This window comes from Onychostoma macrolepis, chromosome 06 (assembly GCF_012432095.1).
Source record: "Onychostoma macrolepis isolate SWU-2019 chromosome 06, ASM1243209v1, whole genome shotgun sequence".
NCBI classification, from domain to species: Eukaryota; Metazoa; Chordata; class Actinopteri; order Cypriniformes; family Cyprinidae; genus Onychostoma; species Onychostoma macrolepis.
This window is the reverse complement of record NC_081160.1, coordinates 22,173,497-22,190,283: the sequence shown is the minus strand read 5'-3', so window position 1 is coordinate 22,190,283 and position 16,787 is coordinate 22,173,497. Positions and strand designations below refer to the sequence as shown.

The 16,787-nt window shown below is 36.6% G+C and overlaps 2 protein-coding genes across 9 annotated transcripts in view; one reads left to right on the top strand and one right to left on the bottom strand.

The window, feature by feature from the left end:
• The first annotated feature begins 497 nt into the window (after positions 1-497).
• Positions 498-12,168, top strand: LOC131541964 (magnesium transporter NIPA2-like). 7 transcript variants are annotated; one of them, XM_058778076.1, is made up of 9 exons: positions 520-807; positions 936-983; positions 1,069-1,159; positions 1,351-1,511; positions 5,809-6,036; positions 7,253-7,309; positions 7,447-7,537; positions 10,026-10,186; positions 11,122-12,168. In XM_058778076.1, exons 1-9 carry the CDS (start codon positions 693-695, stop codon positions 11,775-11,777), a joined length of 1,608 nt encoding a protein of 535 aa, XP_058634059.1. In that variant the 5' UTR covers positions 520-692; the 3' UTR covers positions 11,778-12,168. The 7 variants fall into 7 exon arrangements, with proteins under 7 accessions (XP_058634065.1, XP_058634059.1, XP_058634062.1 ...); XM_058778079.1 differs by lacking the exons at positions 520-807; positions 1,069-1,159 and having other exon boundaries at positions 942-983; XM_058778080.1 differs by lacking the exons at positions 520-807; positions 936-983; positions 1,069-1,159; positions 1,351-1,511 and adding an exon at positions 3,454-3,910.
• A 1,125-nt stretch (positions 12,169-13,293) lies between these two features.
• cyfip1 (cytoplasmic FMR1 interacting protein 1) overlaps positions 13,294-16,787 on the bottom strand; it is a 39,039-nt gene continuing 35,545 nt past the window's right edge. For both annotated transcript variants that reach the window (XM_058778074.1, XM_058778075.1), the window contains exons 27-31: positions 15,885-15,957; positions 15,683-15,777; positions 14,429-14,667; positions 14,179-14,326; positions 13,294-14,094 (exon numbers count right to left, since the gene is read on the bottom strand). In XM_058778074.1, the coding sequence (XP_058634057.1) occupies positions 13,930-14,094; positions 14,179-14,326; positions 14,429-14,667; positions 15,683-15,777; positions 15,885-15,957 (720 nt within the window). In that variant the 3' untranslated portion in view covers positions 13,294-13,929. The remainder of the gene's footprint in view (positions 14,095-14,178; positions 14,327-14,428; positions 14,668-15,682; positions 15,778-15,884; positions 15,958-16,787) is intronic.

The following is a 16,787-nucleotide window of genomic DNA, read 5'->3' as shown; positions in this document are numbered from 1 at the left end:
TCAATTACTTTAATTTGCCAAAACAGTAGTGTTATTATCCATATTTTTCATATTACCATTACCATAGTTTTAAAGTCAAAGTAAAGTATTACATTTTTTTTTTTTTTTTTAATTAACCAAATATAAAGATGACCCCGGATTTTTTTAGTAAATTAGCATGAATAAAATAAATGTTCCAAAGTCTATTTAATGAAAATTCTGTCATCATTTACTCACAGCCTCAGTCACAATTCACTTTCATTGCATTTAAAATGTCATTAGTTCATGTACGTTAAGTCTCTCTTGATATTACAACGCCACCTGCTGTAAATGATGCTGTAAACAGCTTAAAACTTCCACCTCACGTTACAGGCATGGTGAAACTCAGATGATGCAAAGAATATAACATATTAAAATATAATTGTTTATAACTTTTTATTTGTGTTAAAACGCGTATAACTTTATCTGTTGAATTACTCTAGATATTGTTTAGTCCTCTCTCTACCTTAACCAGTAGAGGTCGTTAGTTCGGCAAGTAACTCTAGGGAATGAACTTCCGGGATGTAATGTACATCGGTTCGTATGTTTGTGTGCCTTTCTAGTCTAATAACAAAGCCCACAACATAACAGGCCTATGAAGGCTTCATCAGCTCAGTAAAATCAAAGAGTGATATAAAGACTGACATTGACCGTCCATAAAATCGCATACATTTATGGACGAGGCTTCATTCCCAGTCGTTGGTGTTGTGATTGCTGTCGTGTCCAGTTTTATCAATGGATCCACGTTTGTGCTTCAGAAAAAGGGGATACTGCGAGCCCGCAAATCAGGTATTTCACATCAGAGGACCATTATCCCCCATATTTTGTCCCAAGGTTTCACTTCCTGTCCAGAAAAAAAAACTGCCCCTATTTAATATTTAATGAATGATCCTTATGTATTATGTATGTTACTACAGGTGGGACTTACCTGGCTGACTGTGTGTGGTGGTGTGGTACCCTTGCAAGTGAGTCATTCATCTACTACTGCAAATAAATTAAATTCAAATTAATAATGGTTGTTTTAAAGTGTGTATTAATGCCTTTTTATAGTGATTGTAGGACAAATAGGAAATTTTCTGGCGTACAATGTTGCCCCCGCAGTTGTGGTCACTCCCCTTGGAGCCCTTGGTGTCTTATTTGGGTGAATTTCTATATTATATTATATTCAAGATGTTCTAATTTAAATGTATTTGATGCAGTGGTCTGAGCAATCTCAAAATAATTATTACATCAACAACAACATTTGACATTCATGTTTATATTAGCATATCAGGACACCTTTACTGTGAAATGAAGTGATTTATGTGATTTTGTTTTCTCATCATTAATCAGGGCTGTTCTGGCATCATGGCTTCTTCAGGAACATCTCAATCTCATAGGCAAACTTGGCTGCGCTTTGTGCTGTTGTGGTTCGGTTGTGCTCATCATTCACTCACCCAAGTCTGAAAATGTCACATCAAGAGCAGAACTAGAGGAGAGACTGATGGACCCAGGTATGAAAAACATGTCTAGTGGAGCCATAATTCATCTATTCTTAGTGGTAGCCCAGTGGTTTAACGGTTGCGAAAGAATGTTGGCATACCAAACGGTTTCAGTTCACATTGACTTCTATTTTATGCACAAGACATACAATTAAAGTTAATGGAAACCAAAACTGTTTTCTTACCAACAGTATTTAAAATATCTTCTTTCATGCACTGCTGAAGTAAAAAATCATACAGGTTTGAAATGATACAAGGATGAGCAAATCATGACAAATATTTCTTTTTGAGGTGAACTATCCCTATTATAGGAAGTAGGACTGATAACACAACACTCATAACTCACTTAACGGCAAATTTTTTTGAAAAGGGCTATTCCGACAAATAGTGTCAAGTAGGTTGTTTTGAATAAGAGCATCTGCAACTCTTTTCTGATCTGTTTTTGTATCAAGTCAAGTCACCTTTCTTTGTTTAGTGCTTTTTATAGTACAGATTGTGTTAAAGCAGCTTCGCAATAATAAAAAATAACTTTATTGCACATATAATTAGAAGGTTATTGAACGCGGAAATGTGTGAATGTTGTGAATGTGCGAATATAAAACCAACTTTACCCAAGTGAAAAATAGCAGAATCAATTATGAAAACTCAACTATAGAGACCGTTCAGATTCTGCTGTAAAGCAGCTCTAAATGACAACAGTGTCATTGTTCAGATGAAGTCAGTTTAGCATTGGTCCATTTCAAATCAAAAACAATATATCAATAATGCTTTTGAACAGCAGTGATGACACTTACTATTTAAAGCTCCATTTGTTTTGTCTGAAATCTCTTAGTCCTGCTGCTTCATCATCACATGTGGAGGAATATCCTTAACTCGCTCTCAAAAACAAACATTATCAAACATTGTTTCTGATCTTTCCATTCATGTTTCAGTGTTCCTGGTCTACATCTCACTGGTGGTCCTATCACTGATCATTCTGATCGGCTGGCTTTCTCCAGCTCACGGAAAATCCAACATTATGGTGTATGTGGGCATCTGTTCTCTCCTTGGGAGTTTCACTGTGCCCAGCAGCAAAGCTCTGGGACTGGCTGCTCAGGAGGCCTTCAGTGAAACATCTGCAAGTGATAGCAGAGCACTTCACCTCTTCCTGGGGTTGCTGGGAATTCTCATAGTCAGTATTCTGATCCAGTTCACCTACATCAACAAAGCCTTGGAGAGCTTCAGCTCTAACATGTTTGAGGCCATGTACTATGTGACGTTCACCTCCTGTGTCATCCTGGCCTCTGCTATTCTCTTCAGGGAATGGACAGCACTCAGCATTGTGGACTGTTTGGGTATCCTGTGTGGTTTTGTCACAGTATCTGTGGGTGTTGCCTTATTACGCATCTCTCAAGAAGCTAAACTTTCTTGGAGCCAAACCAAAGCTAAAGAGGACTAACTCATGAGGGCATCATTTTTTTATGAATAACTGACAGAGTTAGTTGTTAATAGTAATTAACCATTGCAGATTCAAATAAGGGAGAGGTCCTATAACTTTTTATATAATTGTATTTTAATATTATTATGAATCGGTATTAACTCATTAATTGACTATTGATTACAATAAATTATTGATTTACTTTTAATGATATAATAAATTCATGAATAGTTTAATATATAATAAGGGCCTTTTGTAATTTTTAGTGTAAATAGAATTTTGTAAATGGAATAAAGTGGTTAATTGCTTATTTATTGCTCGTGTATATATATATGAAGAGTTCAAATGCAAAAACCTCTAAATGCCATCTGAATTTTCTTCTAAAATGAGCAATTTTATCAGAGTCCTATATTTATGTTCAGTTATTTCACTTTAATTGCATAGAAAAGGACCTATATATTGCCATTAGAGTAAAATTACTGAACCTAAATATAGGAGCCTGATAAAAATGCTCATTTTAGATGAAAACTCTTCATATATATATATATATATATATATATAATTTTTTGTGCAGTCAGCCATGGATAAAACAAATTCTCCAACATACTGTATATATAAACATGTTTTATTCATTTTTATCTTGAATTTTTGCTAATATAATCAAGTTATCTTGGTTTTAATGCCCACATTTTAAAACGTAACATTTGTTGAAAAAAATATTAACTTAACCTGGTGAATATAAAATAAAAATATATATGATTTCCATGTTATATAAAAATAAACACTGGCAAGATTTCCGTCTGGAATAACTCTATGGTGACAGTTTTGGTCAGTCTACCATCAATAATTTAATGTAATTGAAAGCATTGCAAGATGACGGCCAGCAGGGGCTGTTTTCCTTACCTTTGCACACAACAGTTGGCTTCCTAGTCGAAGGACTTTTCTACATGCTGATCCATTCCCACCAAAGAACTAAAATCAGTTCAATCCCAGAGTAAGTTGTGCGTTATTTTATGTATTCACTTAAGTGCATTTATGTTGTATTTACAGTTTACCATTTTAATATCTTTAACGTTTTATTGTAAGCGATGTTATTGTTTAATAAACGATGCGAATGTTTTCCGGATGAAAACAGACCCGAAAGAGTTCGAGTGTGCTTGTACTCGATGTTCACCCCTATATTTTCACATACTGTATATTAAAAACATACTTCACGTATGTTTATAATTTACAACATTGCCTTGTATATTTGTTTTGATTAGCTGTAGAATATAAGCTGTTTCAGTGTCAAGAGTGATTTCTGTAGTTTATCTCTGGTTACTGCACCTGACGTTTACCTATGTGCATCTACGTCACTAGCTCAACATAAAGCACTTTTATTTACACTTTGATATTAGGTGAGAAGGGGACCTTTTCAGATTTATTATATTTATAACTAAAACAAATGTTCACATTGATGATCAAAATGCGGTTTACATTTGGTTACAATGTTTAAACGCATGAAAAGAAGACTAACAAGACGTAAGATGACAAAATACCAATCAAAAGAGAGATTCCGCGCATGCGCCCCCCTGCTTCCTCTTTCACTGTACTGATTCGACTCACTGCCGCTCTTCGGCTCTTTTGAACAATTCAGTGATTCTTTTACGTAATTACGGTAAACATGTGCTGCGTTTTTAATTAATGTTAAAGGATGCAGTATATTTTGTCGAGATGCGATATTTTATTTTGATTTCATGTTATTGATTTATTATTTGTCAATTGAATAATTTGTGCTTTTAATTTCTAGTTAAATGTAATATTCTAAGTCAGTGCATTTGCAATTTTTCTTGTATATTTTCACTTTGGCAATAATAATAAAAAAAAGATTCAATCGAATTTATGAAAGAATTATTCAGACTGTTTGGTGAACGATTGATTCGGTTGAAAAGATCCGACTCAAAAGAACGATTCTCACGAATCAGACATCGTTACAGTGTAGGTGGATCTACATGGGTTCGCGTCAACATCGCGTCTGAATTTAATGGTCGCGAGAAAATGTGAAAGTCAAAACCGTGAAACCTCTGTGACCGGACACGATGTCGAGCTGATCACAGGAAAACAGCTAGGTACTGGGAATGATTTCATAACCTCCGTTAGCCACGCGTGTGTTTTGCTGTAAATTATAGAGCTAATTGGCTAGGCTATCCGGCTGGGTTTGGCTGTATGAATAAGGTAATTGTCATCATGTCAAGAAGATCTCGCCTACTGTCGCGACATCCAAACGCTGACTCTTCTAAGATAACTGCTTTATACTTGGGTAAAATGGACATGGGGTTTTATACGAGTCAGTAATCGCTCTTAATTGTACTGTAAAGTTTGCTGGATCAGCTGTATGCTCGTGTCTCGCGACTTAAAGGGCTAGTTCACCCAAAATGATAATTCTGTCATTATTCGCTCACCATTGATTCAAACCTAAATGCTTAACTTCCGTGAACACACACATAGAGATGCACAATGTCAATCTCAGTCACCGTTTATTTTCCTTGAACGGAATAGACGGAAGTCATGGAGGTTTTGAACAAAGTGAGTCTTTATCACTAGGTTGCTGATAATATTTTCCTAATGTCAACACATGTAGCTAGTAGGACTTCGAACCGCCGTGGTTTATAGTGTCATTTCCTGTACTGCTTATGACATATCATTTATTGTGCATTACACACATTATCATTCTTCATTCTCCCTCTGAGCTGTGTGTGTGTGTTGTCATGAATGTAACCTCAGATTTTATGAGCTGCAATGTGTGTGGTGTTTCTTATAAAAATGGTATAAGCTTATTTTTTTTTCCAACTAGGAACTTACTGGAACTTAATTCCAAGATTGTGATTTGTAATGTTTGATTTTTCTTGCTAGGTTTTGCAGTAGGCCAGGATTGTTCCTCTGGACTGAATATTTGGTGTGTGTACGTCAATGTGACGAGAGGAAACTCTACCAACGACACTATGGGGCAAGACAGAGGAAAGTACGATTTCTATATAGGCCTCGCTTTGGCTATAAGTTCCAGTATATTTATTGGCGGTAGTTTCATCTTAAAGAAGAAAGGACTCCTTCGATTGGCCAGGAAGGGCTCTATGCGGGCAGGTATGTTTCTTTTTGTACGCTTTTGTTCTAGTCGTGTCTAGAAAACATACACAGCTAGCTCTGTCAGAGAGGTTTAACTGGTATGGGTGGGAAAATGATTGAGATGTTTTATTCAGACACACCTGTTCTGTAGCCGTCATTGTTTAAATGTAAAGGTGCAGCACTGTACAGATCACTTGCTGCACACTTTTTATAAATGATTAACTAACTCTGTTACCATATCATTGACATCACCGTACTGAGATATTTAACCCTGTATGAACTCGTGTCATTTATTAAAGACAACAAACGTAAGTCTTACTGTTAAAAAAGAAAACTATAACTAATTGCTTTTCGCTTTTATAAAGTGTCAGGTCTCTGTTTTATTCATTCCAGTTATGTGATGGCATTATTTGGTTGTCAGATAATAAACATAAGCAATACAAGTCTTTTTAAGACTTCTATTTTTGACATCTAAATCATTCAATTTGATTTCAAAACAGAGTTTAATTTTGCTTAAAAGTGTTTAATTGTTAAAACATGCGTAATTTGTCATGGATATGTAGAAAACGGCCCATTGAATTTTTTTAAAACTTGCACTACCATCATTTTAAAAAAAAGAAATTAATACTTTTATTCAGCAAGGATGCATGAAATTGATTAAAAGTGACCGTGAAGACTTAATGTAACAAACAATTTCTATTTCAAGTATTTCTATTTCAAGTATTCAACATTGACAATAATGATAAATGCATCTTGAGCAGCAAATCAGCATATTAGAATGATTTCTGAAGAATCATGCGACACTGAAGACTGGAGTAATGATGCCGAAAATTCAGCTTTGCCGATTCAGGGAATTTTTTTTTTTTTTTTTTAATTGTAATAAAACATAAATACAAACGTTTGAACAGTAGTGTGTTTCAAAATGCGACCTGTAGAGCAAATACTGATCCTCTGTTTAGCGTTGATACAAAGTTCAGTGTTGGCAAACTGTGATGTCATTTACCTTTAACCTTGTAGCAATTTAGTTGTTTAACTGTTGACATTTACAATAATTTCTGAGGGATTACAATGTTTGTACCAAGTAGTCATCAATGAGTTTTTTGACATCTAGAGTGCAGGTTGGCCAATATATGATATGCAGTGCAATTTAATTATAGCAAATGTCATGTGTCATACAACAATATGTCAGCAATATTGTGAACAATGTGGAAAAATGAATCCTCTCTCTTTCCAGGCCAAGGAGGTCACGCATACTTAAAAGAATGGCTTTGGTGGGCTGGCTTGTTATCAAGTGAGTAACACAGATTAAACAACTCATTTTCATCTTAAAGACAAACTCAAAGCAGCTGTTCAAGTACAATATACATTTATCATGTTTGTGGCTCAGCTTCTTGGAAGCAACTATTTGAATTCTGTCTGCTTTGACAGTGGGGGCTGGCGAAGCCGCCAATTTCGCTGCATACGCCTTCGCTCCTGCCACCCTCGTCACTCCTCTCGGGGCTCTCAGCGTGCTAGTCAGGTCTGTAAACCTTTGGTGAATTTCTCAGAATTATAAAAACCTGTTTGTTGTTAATGTGCAAATACATTTTAATGGGACAGCAGGTGGAACGTATGAAATGCAGCTTTGCTTGGGAAAATGTTACAGTCTTGCGCTCAGAACCATAGTGATTCATGTGGGTGGTCTAGCAGTAATTGTTGTGGTTTCCTTTTTTGTTGTTTTTAAACCAAGTACGACCTTAATCTTAGTCGTTGCAAGTATCAGCTTCACAAAGTGTTGCATTTTGTAATGCTCAATGCCAAAGTGTTAAAGGTATTACAGGTGCTGGTCATATAATTAGAATATCATCAAAAAGTTGATTTATTTCACTAATTCCATTCAAAAAGTGAAACTTGTATATTATATTCATTCATTACACACAGGCTGATATATTTAAAATGTTTATTTCTTTTAATTTTGATGATTAGAGCTTACAGCTCATGAAAGTCAAAAATCAGTATCTCAAAATATTAGAATATTTACATTTGAGTTTGAATAAATGACCATCCCTACAGTATAAATTCTGGGTATCTCTTGTTATTTGAAACCACAATAATGGGGAAGACTGCTGACTTGGCAATGATCCAGAAGACAAACATTGACACCCTCCACAAAGAGGGTAAGTCACAGAAGGTCATTACTGAAAGGTGTGGCTGTTTACAGAGTGCTGTATCAAAGCATATTAAATGCAAAGTTGACTGGAAGGAAGAATTTGGGTAGGAAAAGGTGCACAAGCAACAGGGATGACCGCAAGCTTGAGAATACAGTCAAGCAAAGCCGATTCAAACACTTGGGAGAGCTTCACAAGGAGAGAACTGAAGCTAGAGTCAGTGCATCAAGAGTCACCACGCTCAGATGTCTTCAGGAAAAGGGCTACCAAGCCACTTCTGAACCAGAGACAACGTCAGAAGCATCTTAACTGGGCTGTGGAGAAAAAGAACTGGACTGTTGCTCAGTGGTCCAAAGTCCTCTTTTCAGATGAAAGTAAATTTTACATATCATTTGGAAATCAAGGTCCCAGAGTCTGAAGGAAGAGTGGAGAGGCACAGAATCCATGTTGCTTGAAGTCCAGTGTGAAGTTTCCACAGTCAGTGATGATTTGGACTGCCATGTCATCTGCTGGTGTTGGTCCACTGTGTTTTCTGAAGTCCACAGTCAACGCAGCCATCTACCAGGAAATTTTAGAGCACTTCATGCTTCCTTCTGTTGACAAGCTTTATGGAGATGCTGATTTCATTTTCCAGCAGGACTTGGCACCTGCCCACACTGCCAAAGGTACCAAAAGCTGGTTCAATGACCATAGTGTTACTGTGCTTGATTGGCCAGCAAACTCGCCTGACCTGAACCCCATAGATTCTCTTTATTGTCAAGAGGAAGATGAGAGACACCAGACCCAGCAATGCAGAAGAGCTGAAGGCCACTATCAGAGCAACCTGGGCTCTCATAACACCTGAGCAGTGCCACAGACTGATCGACTCCATGCCACGCCGCATTGCTGCAGTAATTCAGGCAAAAGGAGCCCCAACTAAGTATTGAGTGCTGTACATGCTCATACTTTTCATTTTCATACTTTTCAGTTGGCCAAGATTTCTAAAAATCCTTTCTTTGTATTGGTCTTAAGTAATATTCTAATATTTTGAGATACTGATTTTTGACTTTCATGAGCTGTAAGCTCTAATCATCAAAATTAAAAGAAATAAACATTTGAAATATATCAGTCTGTGTTGTGTTGTCAACTTTTTGATGATATTCTAATTATATGACCAGCACCTGTATATTCTCAAAAGGACAAAAACAAGCTTCAACGTAGTTCACGAAGTCTCAGCTAACCTACTTTATATTCACAACAAACCTAACATTAAAACAACTCAAATACAAATATAAAAAATATAAATTCACCCGCTCAAAAACAGGGAACCAGGGTTGCAACTTTCTTAAAAATTCTGCATAATTTTTGTGGGATTTCTAAACCTGGAAAAGTCATGAAATGAATCACATTTGATATGTTTTATGAAAATACATTTTTCTAGGCATGCCAAACTCTAAAATATTTTATTTGGTAGATTGTTTGAGTAAAATAATAGCAAAAAAAAACAACAACAACTATTCAGTAAACCATGAACACCTGGACAATTTTCATGAATAATGGAGGTGATAAAAAGGTGATATAGATGGTAAATATGCACTCTCTAATGTATGGCAAGCTTTTTTATGATTGATTTTACAAAAAACTACAGTACTTTTAATTAAGGGTGAGTAAATAAAGACAATGTTTTTTATATTTTCCTGTAGCTCAAATAGTAGAGCATGGCGCTAGCAATGCCAAGATCATGGGTTCGATTCCCAGGGAAAGCAAGAGCTGATAAAATGTAAAAACTGTAACTTGAATGCAATGTAAGTCGCTTTGGATAAAAGCGTCTGCTAAATGCATAATGTAAAATGTAAAATATATTTGTGTCTGTTTTTGCAGTGCGGTTCTGTCCTCGTACTTCCTGACAGAGAGGCTAAACCTGCACGGGAAGCTTGGCTGTCTGCTCAGTATCCTGGGCTCCACTACCATGGTGATACATGCGCCTCAAGAGGAGGAGATGGACAGCCTGGAAGACATGGCCAAAAAACTGGTTGATCCAGGTAAGCTATGACATGTAAAGACAATGAAGGACCTCCTGGGGTCAGTTGCATAAACTGCTTAGACTAGTCTTAGAAAGTTAGTCATGTCATTGTTTCGTCTCGACTGGTCATAACTTTTTAAAATCGGTTACAAAAAGATAGACTGCTCTAATTTGAATTGAAAAGTAAGACTGGTTACTCCTGGGCTAACTGGTGATTGGTCAAACTAGTTTTTAAGACAGTCTTAACATACAGTGGCTGTATTTATGCAACTGGCCCTTAGAATGTTTTTATTCAGCAGTGTTGCTGAGTATTTTGGCTTCTTTAATATCAGTATGCATTATTGTGGTCTTGATAAGGGAAATATTGCAGTTACACAACCTTTCAAAAGTTTGGGATCAGAAAAATTAGGAGTAGGGTTACTTGCATGTAATTATGCATAACTTATTGCTATTACTATAGTAAGTGCATTTAATGTGTAGCAAGAACACTGTTTAAAAAAATACATTAAAAACAGTAATATTTTTAAAAATATTATTACAAATTTAAAATGTTTTTTTTTTTTCTAATTTAATATGAATTTTCAGCAGCTATTACTCCAGTCTTCAGTGTCACGTGATCCTTCAGAAATCATTCTAATATGCTGATTTGGTGTTCAAGGCATTTTTTTTTTTTTGTTAATGTTGAATAGTTCGGTGGGAATGGTCATAAGTTTTTTCAGGATTGTGAAAAATGAAAGAACAGCGTTTATTTGAAAAATAGTTTTTTGTAACGGTGTTAAAGTCTTTATCGCTTCTGATCAAGTATTAGTTTCTTTTTTCCCCAAACTTTTAAACAGTTGTGTACATATTTATATCGATGCTAAAAATGTGTTTCTTCAGGGATTCTTCTGAAAGTCTTTTGACTGCTTTATATAACTCATCCTAATTCTCATCTTTTCCTCCATCTGTCTCCAGGCTTCATGGTCTTCGCGACAGCTGTCATCATCATAGCACTCATCTTCATCTTCGTATTGGGCCCACGCCACGGGCAAACCAACATCCTAGTCTACATCACCATCTGCTCTGTGATTGGTGCTCTGTCCGTCTCCTGCGTGAAGGGATTGGGCATCACCATTAAGGAGGCCATCGCCGGGAAGCCAGTGTTGCGAAACCCTTTGGCCTGGCTGCTGCTGCTGAGCCTGATAGCTTGTGTTAGCACACAGATCAACTACCTGAACAAAGCACTGGACATCTTTAACACATCCCTGGTGACGCCCATCTATTACGTCTTCTTCACCACCTCAGTGCTCTCCTGCTCTGCCATATTGTTCAAAGAATGGGAACACATGGGCACCGACGACATCATCGGCACACTGAGCGGCTTTGTTACGATTATCGTGGGCATCTTCCTGCTGCACGCCTTTAAGGACGTTAGCATTAGCTTGGCGACATTGGCCGTGTCCATCAGGAAGGACGAGAGGAACGGCCCTGTATTAAACGGCATGGCAGCTCACAACCACTCCAATTACGAGCTGCTACATAACGACGTCACGGAGGACTTTGACGACAGAGAGTCAGTGTTGCCTTTTGACAGCATCTCCAGAAGAAACGGCACTATGACAGTCTCTTAGGTTCAAAGAGGAACCGGTATGCAGCAGTTCGTCTATAAAAATGTTTTGGCTGCTCTTTGGACATTTAGCTTTTTTCTTTCCTTTTCAGATATGAGATAAAACCTAAGACAATCAACTCCCAACGCAAAAAACAAAAATACAAAAAAGATGGACCAATCGATTGTACTAAGGGTTTTGTTTGGCTCATTTTTGTTTTGTTTTGTTTGTTTCAAACTAGACTACATGGTAAGCTTCATCTCATTCCTCATGTAGCACTGTAAATATACAACTGTACGTTTTTAAGAGACTTTTGTTATATTTTATGTACAGATATCTGTATTTACATGCACTGAGTTTCTTTCTACAAAATCGGTAGTTGCTTTGACTTTATAATAAAGACATTCAAGTGGAATGATGAGAAGGCCTTCACGGTTCATCAGCAGTGCTGTGATTATTTTTGAGGGGTTGTTGACCCAAATATGAATCATCATTTACTCACCCTCATGGCGTTCCAAACATTCCAAACTTGTTTAAGAAAAATATATATATAAGGCACGTTTCTCACGCAGCCAGTGTTATTTTATTTTTTGTCTTATTTTTGTTTTCACGAAAACCTTTTAAATTCGATTAATATTTTGGTCATATATTTATCAAATTTTGTCCATTATACCAAAGACTACAATACTCTTAATTTCCTATAGAATTTTCCCAAGGGACTTATACTGGCTACAATCGCATCTAATTATAGTCGACGCGCGCTAAATTAATCCAAACATTGGATCAACGTTTAACAAAAATTAAAATATAGTCTACTCGTTGTGACAATCTGAGCTCCTGAACATTATACTTGTACACTTTTGCAATATAATTTTGCTTTGCTAGTTATTCGTTGGTTTCATTGTGTTGCTACATAAAGAGCTTAACGTTATTCGTGATAACGTTACGGAAATTTTGATTAGCACGTTTATTAGTTCAGTTTAATTTTGTGTGTATGCAAGCTTGTAATATTACATTCGTATTGTGTGAGTGTGTAACGTTTTCTGATTAATCTAATAAGGACAGGATACGTTTGTGAGTTAATTAATTAACCCGCCAACAAAGCGCTTTAATTGACCGGTGTTCATTCATTGTTCAGCTGATCATCTCCTGAAACTAGTTTTTATTTATTCAAAAACAATATCTTTTGAGTTTTTTTTATGTTATCAATGAAATAAACGTAACTTTTGTCAGTAAATTTGTTGAAAAGATTAACACTGCACACCGATACCTTCAGATTCGCATCGACCAAAGATCTTCCTGGAGACCCACTGTCCTGCAAAATATATCTCCAAAGATGCCTTTCAAGCAGTCCTGTCCTGAAGATTTTGATTGGTTCAGGTGCGTTTGATCAGGGATGGAGTTAAGCCCTTCAGGAGACTCACAGAAGACTTAATATGAGAGCTATAAAAACTATATTGAGTAAACAATTACTTTTTATTTTGTGTGAACTAGTCCTTTCACTTGTTTAATTTGGTGGGGGAAAAATAGCCCAGGAAACCAGAGTTTGATATTTATTGAATTAAAATCTGATTACATAATTCAAATACAAAAAGGCACGTTTATTGAGAGTAAGAACTTGGTTACGCTTAAAGTTCTATTCAGGATAATAGAAGAAAAAGAATCTTGCATGCAATCATTCAAAAACACCACACAGAAATATACCGCTGGTCTCTCACCACAGCAAAAGCTTAAATAATCAGTTGATAAAACCCACTTGGCCATTTTCCAACCCTTTCCCTTGGTATAAAACATGAAAATGAGTAGTGCTGTGCTATCATTAACATACAATGGTCATTTATCTATAATAAGGCACGAGTGTGTACAAAATAAAATCAACCTGAAATACACTAAGTAAAACTGGGCCGTGTTTGTCTGTATCATTTTAAAACATATTTTGGCCTAATTTACCAAAGCCTGAGACGTGTGCAAAACCAATAACGGTACAATTGATTGATGCTTACAAAACACTTGACTTATCACAAGGCGACTTACTGGCTCTGTGAACACTACAGGCTGGCGTATGAAAGGCGTCTCTAAGTAGAATGTGACAGTGAAACTGGTCCTAAACTTGTTGCTAAATTTGTTCCCCTCTACCATCTCTTCCACTTCTAATTGGTGCAAATGTACGCCAATCCTAGTTACTGGCCAATGACTGATGGATCGGAGGCTGAAAGCAACGGACATGTTCGACTGGCATGTTCTCTCCATCCCCAGACTTCAGGTACTTGTTCAAAATGGCGAAGATTTCATCATTCAGAACCTGGAACTTGCGAATTCGGTCAACCATTTTCTTTAGAGGCTAAAGTGAGAGAGAAAAAGATGGTTTAGCTGATGTCTTGACTGCAGAAGTTAAATAAAAACTTCTCATTGAGGACAAACTCACCACACTCTTGATGATCTCATCTTTGCCGTCATGTTTCTGCACCTTAAGGAGATGGTAGCTGAAGTCCAGGATATCAAAGCGTCTGTGCTGTCCAAGCAATGTGATAATCATGCAACCGGCCCAGTTCAGACCATCTCCAAAACATTGCCTAGAAGAAGATCAAAATGCTTTATAAAGCACAAATATCCTCATCTCACTGTAAACAGCCATTCTACATGACGAGAAAAACAGGTGATTAGTTTGCACTCACTCAACAGTGAACTCATGCGCTCCCACCGGGATGCAGTACACAAACTGCATGGCGCTCCACAACCTGTGGAACTCCACGCACTCGTCCACGTGCATCACGCCGTTGCTGGGCAATGGGCCGCGCCAGATTGGGTCGTCCAGATAACCGCGGACGCGAGTCAGAATGACCTCGAATATGGAGAGACCGCAGCACAGCCGCTCTTTAGTCAGCAGGTCACCCTCACGGGCGATGGCAATTTGCTGATGAGAGATTGATTAAAATCAGTCAAGTCTGCATCAAGATTGACTAGGGTTATTTGTTTTGTCAAAGCATATGATTTGACCTTCAAAGCATATTAGTTATTTATCAAATTTGAACAGTAGATGGCAATGTCACCACAATTACTTTGTACTGTGACACTTCTAACAATGAATAATGATGGGATAAAAAGTCACCACTAAGATGTGACAATTTAGAATTTTTCATCTCACAATTCTCAATTATGAAGTATCTCAATGTCATATTTGTCAATTATGGCATGTCTAATTCTGACTTTTTCTCTCATAATTATGATATAAAAAGTTGAAATTATGAGTCAAGATTGACTATCAACTTTTTATCTCAATTTCAACGTCAATTTCATTTTAAGTATTAATTTTTATCTCTTAATTTCAACTTTTTATAACAATTTCAATTTAATTATGGCTTTTTATCTCATAATTTTAGATTATCTCAAAAAGCATGATTTACCAAAGCATGATCATTATGACTTGTCATAGTTATGATTTTATCTCATAATTTAAATTTTTGGTCAATTTCAACTTAATTATGGCTTTGTATCTCTGAATATCAGACTTATTACATATATAACAGTGGTCTGGGACTAAAAAAATAAAAAAAAATAAAAAATAAATAAAACATTTTAAGCACAGAATCAAATCATAAAAAACACAAGTGTGGTTACTGATTCCCTTTGTAGAAATGCCAATTAATGTAACAAAAAGTGACAGAAAATAGCGGTTACACCAGGATAAAGTAATACTCATTTCCTCAAGCAAACTTTAGAAATCACCATTTTTTCTTTGAAAATAATCTATTTGCCCATTTCCACTGCCACAAATAAAAAAAGTGAATGTGGAAGGCTCAGGGATGAGCTCAAACCAGCAGTTAGGTGTGTAATTGAAGATGCTAATGACAATAAGTAGATGTGTGTACTGGAGGCGGCAAAGCAGCAGAGCACTAAAGCGGCTGTCAGCGCAGTGATGTTTCACCCACCTGAGGGGTTCCCAGACGCTCAATTAGAGGCACCATATGCAGTGCTGTGTATTTGGCCTCCAAACGCTTCATCTTCGCATCCAGACGCTCACCTTCTGCTCAAGTGTGGGTTGTAGAGGATATGTATGAGGAACTGCTTAAATAAAGCATGCTAAAAATACTGCATACCCTCAACGGCAAGCATACATAAACATGAGCTTACCTTTAACGTGAACTCTTGGCAAGATGTTCTGGAAGGGCGCTGCATGCAGCAAGTCACACACCTCCTCTTGAGACTGCAGGAAAAGAAACACTCATTTCAGAAACTGAAACAATCTTAAGAGGCAAAAGCTGAAGTAATCAACAGAACAGTGGGTTCAAAGCATGAATTAAATTCAAATAAGCAGTCTGAGACAAGCCAACATTGACACATAACTAGTAAAATCACAGAAACCATTAGTCATTAGCTTAATGTTTGTTGGCGGTTTTTGGTAACACTTGACAATAATGTTGTCTCAATGTTGGTATCATGAAATAACTAACATTTTATTTTCTAAAATATACTAATATTCAAAATACATTAATGTTGATTATTTATGTAACTTGAGATGTTAAAAATATAGGAGTATATGTAGAAATTAACATCGAACATTAACCATAAACATTATGTATATCCTCATGCCAAACTACACTACCAGTCAAAAGATTTGACTCCAAGCTTTTGAATGGTATAGTGTATAATGTTACAAAAGAATTTGATGGTAACCAGGTACGTTTCCAGCAGATGGAGCCATGCAGTCACACACACCACTGACAGGAGCCATTACAGATGAGGCTGTTGACATTTAAATTAAAATGCAGAGAATTACAGCCGACGGCTCTGATTGCATTGACCTTGCCATCAGGCAGAGCAGGTACTTGCACACAGGCACAGAGATTTTCTTTTGTGTGACTTTATTTTACCAGACAACCCTTAATTTGACACCATATAATTTGAAGTTCAATGTGTAGGGTGCTGGAAGACAGCATCTCCCTGGGTAACTTTCATAATTGTGACTAATGGTTGACAATTAAACAGCAGCTTGTCACATCTGTGAAGAGTCTCAAGTGTCTGGATAAATGTCAG

What these genes read in the sequence shown, in the direction of transcription:
- LOC131541964 (XM_058778076.1), top strand. Translation starts at nt 693, where the DNA reads ATGGACGAGGCTTCATTCCCAGTCGTTGGTGTTGTGATTGCTGTCGTG. An exon ending in GTGGGCTGGCTTGTTATCAA is followed by an intron (nt 7,310 to 7,446) that starts GTGAGTAACACA and finishes CTGCTTTGACAG; the next exon opens with TGGGGGCTGGCGAAGCCGCC. An exon ending in GCTCTCAGCGTGCTAGTCAG is followed by an intron (nt 7,538 to 10,025) that starts GTCTGTAAACCT and finishes CTGTTTTTGCAG; the next exon opens with TGCGGTTCTGTCCTCGTACT.